At 41.6% G+C, this 12,760-nt stretch overlaps 1 protein-coding gene across 1 annotated transcript; it reads left to right on the top strand.

Annotated features, from left to right (window-relative positions):
* Positions 1 to 1,058: 1,058 nt before the first annotated feature.
* On the top strand, positions 1,059 to 2,434 carry LOC115268148 (uncharacterized). Its single transcript, XM_062853438.1, has 3 exons — positions 1,059 to 1,239; positions 1,343 to 2,002; positions 2,061 to 2,434. The coding sequence occupies exons 1-3, from the start codon at positions 1,083 to 1,085 to the stop codon at positions 2,432 to 2,434; spliced, it is 1,191 nt and encodes a 396-aa protein (XP_062709422.1). The 5' UTR covers positions 1,059 to 1,082.
* The last annotated feature ends 10,326 nt before the right edge of the window (positions 2,435 to 12,760 follow it).

Below are 12,760 nucleotides of genomic sequence, written 5' to 3'. Positions count from 1 at the left end.
TTCAACTTCAAAATAATATGGTGAATTTTGAAATTAAAATAAATGGACTTGATAGCATTCAAACAGCTTAAGCTATCTGAACATATTACAAAAATATTAGGTGAAAAATTTCTGATCAAAGTACATGTATAATATAATGCAATCAATTCAGCTATAAAAATCGAGCAAGGAGATTGTAATTTGAAAAAATGTGCTGAAGAATAACTGTAAACACCAAAACCAGCTACATTTTGGATTGTTTAAGTCCATGGCCGAGCGTCAAATAGAACGGTAGCTTAAGGCCGCTTACGGTATCAGTCAAATATGGCGTATTGATAGTCATTGATGTGATTCTGTAATTGTGTGCGTAAAAAATCAGAATGTTTTGTAAAACTCTAAAATTCCACTAGTTTTACTTAAATAATTTTAACAATAATGTATCACATAACAGATTGGACAATTACCATCCAATTGCATCAAACGATGCAAGTTTTAAATGGTTCAATATTGATTTCCATTACCTGCCAATAAATTCGCGCATTCCGGTGCTCTACTCTACTTCTTCTTGGTGTTTCACAAACTTTGATGACCACTATTTCGATGGGTAATTTGGAACACTTAAACACTTCACACAGTTCTGAAAAAGTATCATGGCAATTATATCACATAAACTCACTATTTAAACCACATTTCGTATCACTTAATTGATTATTCTTTATAATTCATCAAAAGATAGCTCGAATCAAACACGGAAACTTCTTTTTCAGTTTCATTCATACCACACACTACCCATTCAGTGGTGTGGGTATTGAATCATCAATCATTATTTCCAGTGATGTCAATTAAATTAAGATTCAAATTTCATGCAAAGAACAAAAAATCTCAGTGTTGCTCAACTTTAAGCTTGACTTCGAGTGTTTGAAATATTTATTTAATATTGTATTATTGAAGTGATAACAGTATTTTATTCTATCACATCCAATTATGTGTATATCAAACATAAAAATCAGTCTAAACGCTCAAATCGGCAGCACTGCCAACGACCGAAAATGAAAACAATAATAAACCCATCCGCGCGACGTAAACCAAAAATCAAAGTAAACATGCCGCGAGTTTCGAGAAAACGTAAAGCCGCGATGTTACGGTGCATCCGGCGGAAGGAAACCACGGTGGAGACTGTTCCGGATGAAATTCGATCGAGGACATCACCAACAAACGCAGCTGAATGGGAAATTGAGCAGCCGTACGGGAAAATTGAAGGTAGTTTTTCAATTTATCTGATGTTTACCTCAAAGTGTTACCTTTCTTACGCTCAAGAGAGGCGTACATTTCTTTCGATAATGGAACCTAATTATATTTTTAGATCCCTACATGGACTTCAATGCAGTTCCTGGTTTTGCTTTGATGGACTGTAATCCGGGCTCGGGCGTTCCGTTGCCGTCAGCAGAGGACAGCATAGTGCCAAGTGAACTTTTTGACGCACACACAAGCAGTGTTGCGGAGCTGCAGATCGAGGATTTTAATGCATTTCCATTACCGGAAATACCGTTTGATCCCATGTTCGACTGCTGGGCGGAAAATTATGGTTCAGATGTGCAAAAAGAACCCGCAACGGCATCTCGACCATTTGCTTGGACAGCGGAGAAAAATCCACCAGCACCCGCCCACACTCCCAGTTGCATTCAACCATTTGCAGTAGCTGACATGCAAATAAATCAAAGCAACACGCTGGACGAAGTTGGACATTCTTTATCTATCCGAAACACGACAATTTCTACGGAGTTCCGCTTTGAATCCGCTCCGCTGTCGCCACTATTGGCTGATACTTCTGCAGATCTACAAGGAGAATGTTCTGAGTCGAGCCGTACGGATTGTGCGTTAGGGGAAAATACTGATGATGGTCCGGTTGATCAGTGCCCTAGTCCGGAAGGACATCCGGTGTCTCCATCTGCGGTGGAGAAATTTTCGAGAAACTACTCGTTTGATGACAGCATTGAAATAGACTGTTGCCATCAAAACCTAGGTAAGATTGCATAATTATTGATCTCAGATTATGGAAAAGTAATTAAAATTCCTTTTAGACAATCGTTGTGAGGAAAGGCTTGTTGAAGATCAGACTTACAAGCCTCATCATACTAATCGAACAAGATCGAAAGTGATGATTATCGACATCCCAGGGAGGCCGTCTGGAGCACACGGATATCAGCAGTTAGACTGCTATTGTGACGCTTGCATCAAGTGTGCCGAGTTCGAAAAGCAGACCCCAGCTACTCCTGACAAGAAGACGTCAAATCCGGACACTCAGGATGGCAAACCGACCGAAGCAAGGATGCGTGAAATATACCGTAAATTTAACGAAATTGAGCTCCATATTGGCACCTACGATCATACGCGAACATTCGTGAAAACTACCACTGAAAGTCGTCGTAAATCAGCCGCAACTGCAAGAGGGTAATTCAATTCAAATTTTCAATGAGTTTCATCCAAATGAATCAGAACTGAATTGGTAGAAGTCGTTCATATTTCTTGTATTGGAACTCAATTTACGCAACCAGTGGCGCAGCCAGGGGGGGGGGGGGATTCAGAGTTATTGGAGCCACATGCTTAATAAGGGAAACATTCATTTAATTTATTAAGCATTACATTACAATCATAATAAAACTGAATCAACAATTCTTCGCCACAACACTCGGTTCGTGACTGCAGTCCTCCATCCTCGACCACGTCCCACATTTGCCAGATCGTTCTGCACCTGGTTCGCCCACCTTGCAAGTTGCCTTCCAGGTCTTCTTGTACCATCCGGATCTCTTGCGAAGACCAATTTTGCAGGGTTGTTGTCCGGCATTCTCACAACATGCCCCGCCCATCGTATCCTTCCAGCTTTTGCCACCTTCCGGATGATAGGTTCGCCGTAGAGTGCAGCAAGCTCGTGATTCATTCTTCGCCGCCACACACCGCACTCCTTGCCTTACCTTACCGGTCAGACTAAGGCCTGAGTGTCCTCTGCTGTACGTAGAAGTCGTCTCCATTCTACTAGGTCCATGGCTGTGTGTCTCCAGTTCCGCACTCTGCGAAGGGTCCGCAAATCGTCCTCCACTTGATCGACCCACCTAGCTCGCTGCGCACCACGTCTTCTTGTACCGTTCGGATTGCTCTCGAGAACCATCTTAGTCGGGTTGCTATCCGACATCCTGACGACGTGACCCGCCCACCGTAGCCTCCCGATTTTCGCGGTGTGGACGATGGTTGGTTCCCTCAGCAGCTCGTGGTTCTCTCTCGTTTGTCGGGTGAAGATCACTGCGTCCAGATTTTAGAACTATTGTGATATACCCTTTTGCTGTAAGGTACGCAAGTTATCTCAGTAACTAGGGGCGGGACAGCTTCTAATACCGACTCTAATACTGCCTAATGAATATTAATGCCCTAATTTTCACCGTCCATTGAAACATTTTTTGTGAAGTATGTCATGACTTTTCATGCAACAACCAACTGTCACGAAGACGCGAGGTGCAAATACGGTTTGTCAGTTTTTTTCTTCTACAATTTGTTCGATTGAAAACATTTTCTTTTACTGATAATTTCAGCTGTGAAAACACCTGAGCTTCAGCTAACATCATCGGGATCTGGTGGCTTCATTTAATAACTCAAGCATAACGTTTATTACTGTTGGTTGCAAACTTGGACGTTCGATAAAATACAATAAAAACTGACCCTATGATGGTGCGATACCACTGCTTGTTTTATAGTGTTTCGAGCCAAGCTAATTGAATATTAGATAAGGAATATTCCCCGGTGGTGTTGCCTCGGTACCGTATCAGATCTTCAGATCAAATGGTCAGAACACATAGATAATAATTGTTCACAGTGATCAACCCCAGTCAGTAAGAACACATCTAGGATAACAAAAAAACTTTTGCCTAATAGACGTAGGTACACACGGATAGTAACACTGCAGTCTGTTGGTCATGTCCGCCAGCGCATAACTTCCCAAACACCCACTTGTCGGCGCGCTTTAATTGTTCTGCGAAAAGCGAGGTGACCACAGACGTGGGGTCGCGATAGCCAAGTTGGAGAAACGATGCGCCAGCGATATGTGCGGAGTGAATTCTGTTGATAAAGAGAAGCACGATAAGAGAGCGATATTGGTTCGATTTCAGTTTTCTAGTCTTTATTAAATAATGTTATTCCATCTAACATTATTGCGATGAAAGCACAACGATTTTTTTTTGTAATTTCTTTCTGTTGTCATTCCGTCAATTCAGTTCATTCGGCGTGGCTTACTTTGTTCAAATATGGTTCGGCTGTGGTATTAATATTTCTTAATACTGCTAATATCGTTAATCAATATTAGAGCTGTCCCGCCCCTAGCTCAGTAACATGTTTTCCATCTATTATTGATGAATAGAGATCCTGAGTTTCAGTATGTGACTCCCCCATTCTGGCGAGACTAGCTTTATAAAGCCAACCACGTCCTTGGGAGATAAGATCCATATGTCAGCAGACCCTAAAAAGGGCTTGTTGAGAACTTTGAGCCTACGTTGGGTGAGTGCACTGCAATAGCAGAGGATGTGTTCTGATGTTTCTCTCTCCTCGTCACAGAAGCGGCAATTTGAGGTTTGGATTCCTCCGATCTTTTGTAGACGGTATCTGCAGGGGCAGTGTCCAGTTATTAGACCGGTGTAGATGTTGAGATCCCTTTTGTTGAGACCTAATAGTTGTTGTTTTTTTTTGTAATGTGGTTTTCTTGGGGTTAATCGTTACGAGCGTTTTGGATTGGCTCGTATGGGGAAGTACATTCCAGTTTGATGTGATTTGACTGACCATATATTTGTTCAGTTCCATTTTTACATTTTTACAGAGCAGTCTGAGATCCCGCAGAAGGGCTCAGGGCCAATGAACCTTTCATTAGATCCATTCCTGGCTAGCTCATCATCTCGTTTCCCTCTAGACCCGTATGTCCTGGGATCCAATATAGGTAGACTCGATTGCGTATGGATAAGTTTTTCAAAGCCAGAATGCATTCCCACACTAGCTTTGAGTTACAAGTGTAGTTATTAAGCGACTTAAGTGCCGCTTGGCTGTCAGAGAAAATACATATTTTTTTCGTGGTTCATTCGCCTTCTCCAAGTCCCGTCTTCCATCTGCACTCCGCCGTAGATGGTACGCAACACCTTCCGTTCGAAAACTCCAAGGGCGCGTTGGTCCTCTGCACGTAAAGTCCATGTTTCGTGCCAATAGAGGACTACCGGTCTTATCAGCATTTTGTAGATGGTTAACTTCGTGTGACAGCGAACTTTGTTCGATCGTAGAGTTCTGCGGAGTCCAAAGTAAGCTCGATTTCCTGCCACAATGCGTCTCTGAATTTCTCTGCTGGTGTCGTTGTCGGCGATCACCAGTGAGCCCAAGTACACGAATTATTCAACCGCCTCGATTTCATCACCGTCGATAGATATTTGGAGTGGCGGGCTCGTCTATTCTTCCCTAGAGCCCTTTGCCATCATGTACTTCGTCTTCGACACATTAATGACTAATCCGATTCGCCTGGCTTCATTCTTTAGTCGGATGTACATTTCCGCCATCGTCTCAAATTTGCGAGCTATAATATCAACATCGTCGGCGAAACCAACCAGCTGAACGGACTTCGTGAAAATCGTACCAGTCGTGTTTATCCCCGCTCTCCTTATCACACCCTCCAAAGCAATGTTAAACAGCAAGCACGAAAGACCATCACCTTGCCGTAACCCTCAACGAGATTCGAAGGGACTCGATAGTGTCCCTGATACTCGAACTACGCACATCACTCGTTCCATCGTCGCCTTGATCAATCGTATCAGTTTATCCGGGAATCCGTATTCGTGCATAATCTGCCATAGCTGGTCTCGATCGATTGTATCGTACGCCGATTTAAAATCGATGAACAAGTGATGTGAGGGCACGTTGTATTCGCGGCATTTCTGCAACACCTGGCGGATGGCGAACATCTGATCCGTTGTAGCGCGTTCACCCATGAATCCAGCCTGATATTGCCCCACGAACTCTCTCCTGCACACCGCCAAAGATGGTCCTAAGCTCGAACACTTCGAGTTCTTGTATGTCCTCTTCGAGCATAGTTCAGGTTTCGTGCTATAGAACCACCGGTCAACGTTTGTACATGGTCTATTTTGTGCGGGGGTGAATATTTTTCGACCGCAGATTCTTATGGAACCCATAGTAGGCCCGACTCCCACTGATGATGCGCCTTCGTATTTCGCGGCCAACGTTGTTGTCTGCTGTTAATAAGGACCCGAGGTAGACTAAGTCCTCCACCACCTCGAAAGTGTCCCCGTCTATCATAACACTGTTGCCTAGGCTTGCCCTGTCGCTCGTGGTTCCGCCTGCCAGATTTTCAGCCCGAGCCCGGTTCATCTCTTGTTCCAGGGCGATGTTGAACAGCAGGCATGAGAGTCCATCACCTTGTCGTAGTCCCCGGCGAGATTCGAACGAACTAGAAAGATCGCCCGAAACCCTTACGCAGTTTCTTACACCGTCCATCGTCGCTTTGATCAATCTAACGAGCTTTCCGGAGAAGCCGTTCTCGTCCATGATTTTCCATAGGCGCTGTCCATAAACTACGTAGACTTTTTTGGACCATCTCCCCTCTCGTAGACTTTTGTCTATACACAAATTTCGAATTTTGTATGGATCGTAGACTTTGACCAGACCACACCTCCCCCCCTAAGAGTCTACGTAGTTTATGAACAGGCCCATAGCTCTCTGCTGTCGATACTGATAGTTTATGCCCAAGGAAGTCAAGGTAATTTCCTTTACGAAAAGTTCCTGGACCGACCGGGAATCAAACCCGTCGCCCTCAGCATGATCTTGCTGAATACCCTTGCGGTTACCGCATCGACCATATGGGCCCACTTTGCTACTTCCTGTTTGATTTCTATTTAAAAATATTCGTTATTCTTTTCCTGTTAATTATTGCAGATCACAAGCCGCAAATGCTGGCGATTTCGTTCAAATTGATATTCCCAAATGGAAACAGTTGTCCGGTCGACGAGTTATTGATTTTGATTATTTTCTAAAGTGGATCATTACGGCTCAAGCAGTTCACTCCAGAGGTTGCCTTGGTATGTTATGTCCCTACCAAGAAGTTATCGAATCTATGGCGTCAACGTTGTGGCTAATGTGCAATGTGTGCAGTTTCATTGTGAAAGGTTCATCGGAAGGACCGAGCTCTGGTACACGACTCCGATTTAGTACTAGTTGGGCGATTCTGAATACCGGTTCCACGTATGCAATGGCACAGGAGCTTTTTTCGTTCTTGGACATTCCATTTATGAACAGGGGATCTTTTTTTAAGGACGAAACTGCTATGGACACCATACTCGAGACAGCACTTCAAGAATCTCTCGACAAAGCAGTTCAGCAGGAGGTGAATCTTGTGAAGCAGGAACTTGTTGAAAAAAACTTGCCTGAAAATACGCCGCTTGAGCTTTGCTGTGAGTTAGATGGTTCTTGGGGCCAGCGAAGTAACGGACACAGATATAACTCAGCTTCCGGTTGCGCTGCAATGATTGGTACTCGCACCAAAAAGGTGGTCCATATTGGCACACGGAATAAAAGATGTTCAGCGTGTAACCGTAATGTACGACGGTTGCAGTCTAATCGATCTATCGCCCAACATAAGTGCTATAAAAACTACACCGGATCTTCTGGAGGAATGGAAAGCGACGTAGTTATTGATGGATTCCAAAAGCTGTATGAAAAAGGTATCAAGTTTACAACCGTCATCACAGATGGGGATTCAACTACGGTTTCAAAACTGAAAAACCAGTGCGCATATGGCCATGAGATCAAGCACCAGTTATGCTGCAACCATACGTTAAAAAACGCTGGCAAAAAACTAAGAGAGGTATGTATGTTATAAAGTTTAAAGACCAAATAATGCTGTACACAACTAAAAACTTACCAAATTAGGGAACGTCCATAAATTACGTCACGCAACATTTGGCCATTTTCAACCCCCCTCCCCCCTATGTCACACTTTTTGTATGAGACCTCTAAAATTTTTGTATGGGTCGTCACACTTTGCTGACCCCCCCCCCCCCCCTCCCCCCTCAGAGCGCGACGTAATTTATGGACGTTCCCTTATAAGTTACACCCCTTTGTATCCGGGGACACCCAGTAATCTTGGAATATCCCAATGTTTGGTCTGTTACGTTTCATTGTTTATTTAGATCAAATGTCCAAAGCAATTTTCCGATCAAGTGACCAGCCGTATTACGCGCATCACGAAAGGTGTGAGAAGTGCAATTAAGCACTGTGCTGAAAATGGATCCACCGACATAGAAGGACTACGGCATGATATTAGAAATGTGCCGTATCATGTCTTCGGCAGGCATTCGGATTGTAGAGACTATTTCTGTGTACATAAAACCGAACCAAACGATACTCCCAGTGTTATCGCAGATCTTGAAAAATGCGGGGTTTGGAATAAAATAGCAGTGATTATGGAAAAACTTGCGTCAAAGGCGGAATTCATATGCGAAAACAGAACAAGTAACTTGTATGTACATATACCATCATATATTTATTACCATGGACCACTGGTAATATGAATGACACTTTATTAAAAGAAGTCTAGTATTATTTGACTAATTTTTATTCAAATTACCAAGGATCTACGGCATTGCATATTTCACATAAAATTGGACTATAATGAAGTTGCAGTTTGTTTTTAATTTCTTATCCAAAATTAAAAATAAGTTGTAATAATTGTTGGGAGCTTGAGTTAACTAATAATTGATGATTTTTACTATAGTTGTGCAACATAAAAGATCAATATTGACAAAATATATCTAATACTTGCAATGTTCATATTCCAGCCACATGTGAAATATGATTATGTTGTACAAACATATGTAACACTCGTTGCTTAGCTAAATTGGACGACAGTGCAACATATCAAAATAATTAGGAATAATCTAATTTTATAGTAAACGACCTTCTGTTCTTGTTCTTCGATATGTAATATCAGGTACTCGTTCCAAATAATGTAGAGTGTTGTATGTTTGTACTCTGTATAGAAATATATACATCTTCTAAGTTAGTATTATTTCTCAGGGCTGAAAACTTGTTCTGTCGCTTGTGTAAGTACAATGTCGGTAAAAGGGTGGACACCATGAGCCGGGGATCATATCAACGGCGTGTTCAAATAACTGCACTTATGTGCAATGAGAACTACGACTGGCACAACGTGTACATGGAAAAGTTCACTGGAAATGCACCTGGATATTGGACACAGAAGATGTTTGCCGAAAAAATGAAATCCCTGGAACGTTCAAGAAAATCTCAGAAAAATCCCAATTTTAGACGTCGTTCGAGATATACTCAACAGGAAAAGGAAATGGATTATGGAGAAGCAGCTGTCGAGGCAGCGGAGAACGCAGCACGTGAAGACACGGCCATTGACTGTAGTTCAGTGATGTTGATGTATCAGGTAAAACAATATGTATTCAGTGTTGGTATATTCTAACTCAAATCTAAATCATAAACGTTTCTTGCGTAAGTAAACTCTCACGCGATTATTTTTTTTTCTCGTAAGATTTTCAAGATTACTCACTAACGAGAACATCAATAGAGTTAAGAAACTATAGAGGACGAATGTCGCTGCTGTTCCCTTTGTTCTCGTTCGGAAACATGTCGGGTATCTATCTGTCAAACTGCATACTTTTTCGCTTTGACACTTATAGCCCGGCCTATCTCCGCCAGCAAGAGATGTTTCGGCAGCGACGCCAGCGACATTCGTCCTCTATAGTTTATTAACTCTATTAGAACATCCGAAATCTCGTTAGATAAACGAACCCAAATCAATTTTGCCAACATTCATTGTTGTTCTCTGTAGGAATTGTTCAAGTTCTGCCATACAATTTTAAATACTTCGTTATAATTAATAAGCAAATCAAGAAAGGAATGGGTTAAAGCTTGAGTAAACTCATGAATGATTTTTTTTTCTGCGGTAAATTTCGGGAGCCAATAGCAACGCGTGAAAATCCTCTACCATGAGATTTAAGAATTTGAGTTTTTTCCAACACTGCATGTTATATTTGAATGATTTATCCAATTTTTTTTTTAAATATCAGATACATGAAAACACTAAACAAAAGCTTAAAAACAATATTACTATAACGGAAATGGAAGAGCTGGCAAAAGGACGGATATTGTCAAAATGCATTCCTGAAATCGTCAACACCCGAGAAACAACTAAATGGAAAAAATGCGAAATGTTACTACAAACTACCAATACCTGGAACATTTTGAAAACAAATCGTGCGGTCGTTGGCTTAGTTCTGCGAGTAATAAAAGAAAAACATGCCATGAACCTTGAAGAAAGTCATATGTTCATAGACCCGTGCCACGAGTATTTGTGCTGTGTTCCAGATGGTAACTATAAGCAGTAAATGATTTACTTGAAAATATTAAGCAACTTAATGATTTATTTTCAGCGATCTCTACGGATGGTTCGACAATACTGTTAATAAAGAAAAAGAAGGCGTCAGGCAGTGTGAAGGAGCTAGCATCAACTGCCAAAGGAGTACTGGGATGCAAAATGAGAGATGGAGTAATCATTTTGGACCGCAACACAGCCATGGAGATTCAAACTGCCCTCCATATATGTGGGAGCAATCAGTGCTTTGTATTTTTCATGCTGGGGTCCAATGTGTCGGATCATATACTCCACATTATTGACAAGGACGAAGAATTTTTCGAATCAAAAGTTGAGGAAAAGCTGGTTGCTTTTCTGAACGATTACTTTTTGAAGAAACTGGTGGAAAGACAAATTACAGTTAAACAATAAATAAAGGGTTGATATGAATTTAGTTAAGCCACACTTCTATGAAATAAAGGATAGTTGAAAGGATGTATAAAACAAAATTTATATTTTTGAGTTCTTTTATTTTGAACTAAACATATCGTAGAGTAACCGTTGAACATCTAGACAACGTTGGTATACAATACATACCACCTTTCTAGTTAATGCTGGATTCAGGAGTTTGAATTCAAAATCATCACTTCATTGCTAAATAACTCATGGCGGTCAGACTGATTCCGTACATTATCAGGAAGCGGTAAGTGTTAAAACTGATGGAATTTGATGAGTCAGTCTACTGCTAGAGCCAAAAAGTGATTTACACAATTTTAGTGTTGTTCCAGAATAGCTCAGTTTTAAAGAAATCTTACTCAATTCTGTGTATCTATTTGAGCTTGAGCTTGTGCTTGATTGACCGCCCGTAGATGCTACTCCAGTATCGCCAGAGCAGCTACATTCACACAAGGAACCAATCTATCAATCTAATGATCTTCTATTTTTAGGCGACAATGGCGCCTGCTACGTCAGGTTGCAGGTCAATGTGGGGAAGGGGAAGGAAGTGATGATTGCAATCGTTTGTATCCACGGCTGACCGATTATACCTCTGCGTCAGCACAAATTCATGCGGATGTCGGAGTGTTGGTGGGATATGGTTGGCAGAGGGTTCACACATTGGTGCGTGGATGCCAGGCGGTGGTGAAGGGAGGTGAAAGATTAGTGTGTTTATTACTCTGAAGATACTGCGGCACAGTTCGCTTGATTGCATAACTTGTAGGCGTTATCTGATAGATTGACACTGTGCTGTGAAAGTTGGAAGGGAGGGAAACGGCTTTTTCAACCCGTTTCTGTTCTAGCGATGGCTATGAACATGTGAATATACATGAGATGTATATGTAGAGTAGAGAGAGAAAGTATATAGAAAGATACAAATTAGGAGGAAAGGGACGGGCCAGGGATTGAACCCAGGACCTTCTGCATATGAGTCAGAAGCGGTAGCCATTAGACCACCAAGCCCGTCTTACTCAATTCTGTGTATCTATTTCCTTATAAACCCAATATTATCCTTAAACTATGTTCATCATATTTCAAAACATACATTTTACCGGTTAATTTCATGCGTGCTGGTTTTTATAAGGTTTTTTGTTCAGTGTGTCCTCGAAAATTCTGAACTGGCTTATCTGCAAGGAAATGGTTAGCCGAATAACGTTTCAATTATTTCGTTCTTTGCTGGATTGCTCTCAGCAAAACGAAAAATTTAGCCGAAGACATTATCCCAGTAGCTGATAAGAATATTAATATACCAGAGTTTAAATTTGTACTCCCAGTGGCCACCTGACATAGTAGTATATTGTGCTGCGTTTAACATTTTATATTTTAAAGTTTCTTTTTGATGTACGATGACTAAGAAAATTCTGGTCGAAAAAAATCCTGATAGGTGAATTAGTTGACCCCACTAAAAACATAACTTCTTTGTTTAATTTTGCAAGTAAACAAATGTCTTACACACATACTCTCATATCCTTGAATGACTGTTATTGCATCAATACATATGCAATGCGATTAATTGAGTGATATGTCGTATCTCCTTAAGGTTCTGAGGATGGACACCGGAACCGAATATGCGAATGCTGTTTAGCAAAGGTGGACACAACCTGCGCAGCACAACGGGTCTCCAAAGCGGATCGCGGAACCGGGATTTCGGGAAGAAATAAAATGCTCAAATTCGCTACTGTACGCTATATTAAACACGTCTTGACACTTCAAAACTTCACACAACTTCTGATAGCTTTCTCTCTTTTCTCTACATCGTTGGCGCTCTCGCCGACGTCCTGTTCGCACAACTGCCACCAGTGAGTGCGGCCATCATTGCCACTGTACGCACAATATCGCTACAGTTCAACACTCCTCCTCAATGTTGTACGCATC

The sequence above is a fragment of the Aedes albopictus genome, chromosome 1 (assembly GCF_035046485.1).
Source record: "Aedes albopictus strain Foshan chromosome 1, AalbF5, whole genome shotgun sequence".
Lineage (NCBI taxonomy): Eukaryota > Metazoa > Arthropoda > Insecta > Diptera > Culicidae > Aedes > Aedes albopictus.
The sequence above is the reverse complement of the archived record's forward strand: the minus strand, read 5'-3'. Positions and strand labels throughout refer to the sequence as shown.

Excerpts from the sequence above, each read along its gene's own strand:
- LOC115268148 (XM_062853438.1), top strand. The coding sequence starts at position 1,083 with ATGCCGCGAGTTTCGAGAAAACGTAAAGCCGCGATGTTACGGTGCATC. Across the intron at positions 1,240-1,342 it reads GCCGTACGGGAAAATTGAAG|ATCCCTACATGGACTTCAAT; the intron begins GTAGTTTTTCAA and ends TTATATTTTTAG. Across the intron at positions 2,003-2,060 it reads CTGTTGCCATCAAAACCTAG|ACAATCGTTGTGAGGAAAGG; the intron begins GTAAGATTGCAT and ends AATTCCTTTTAG.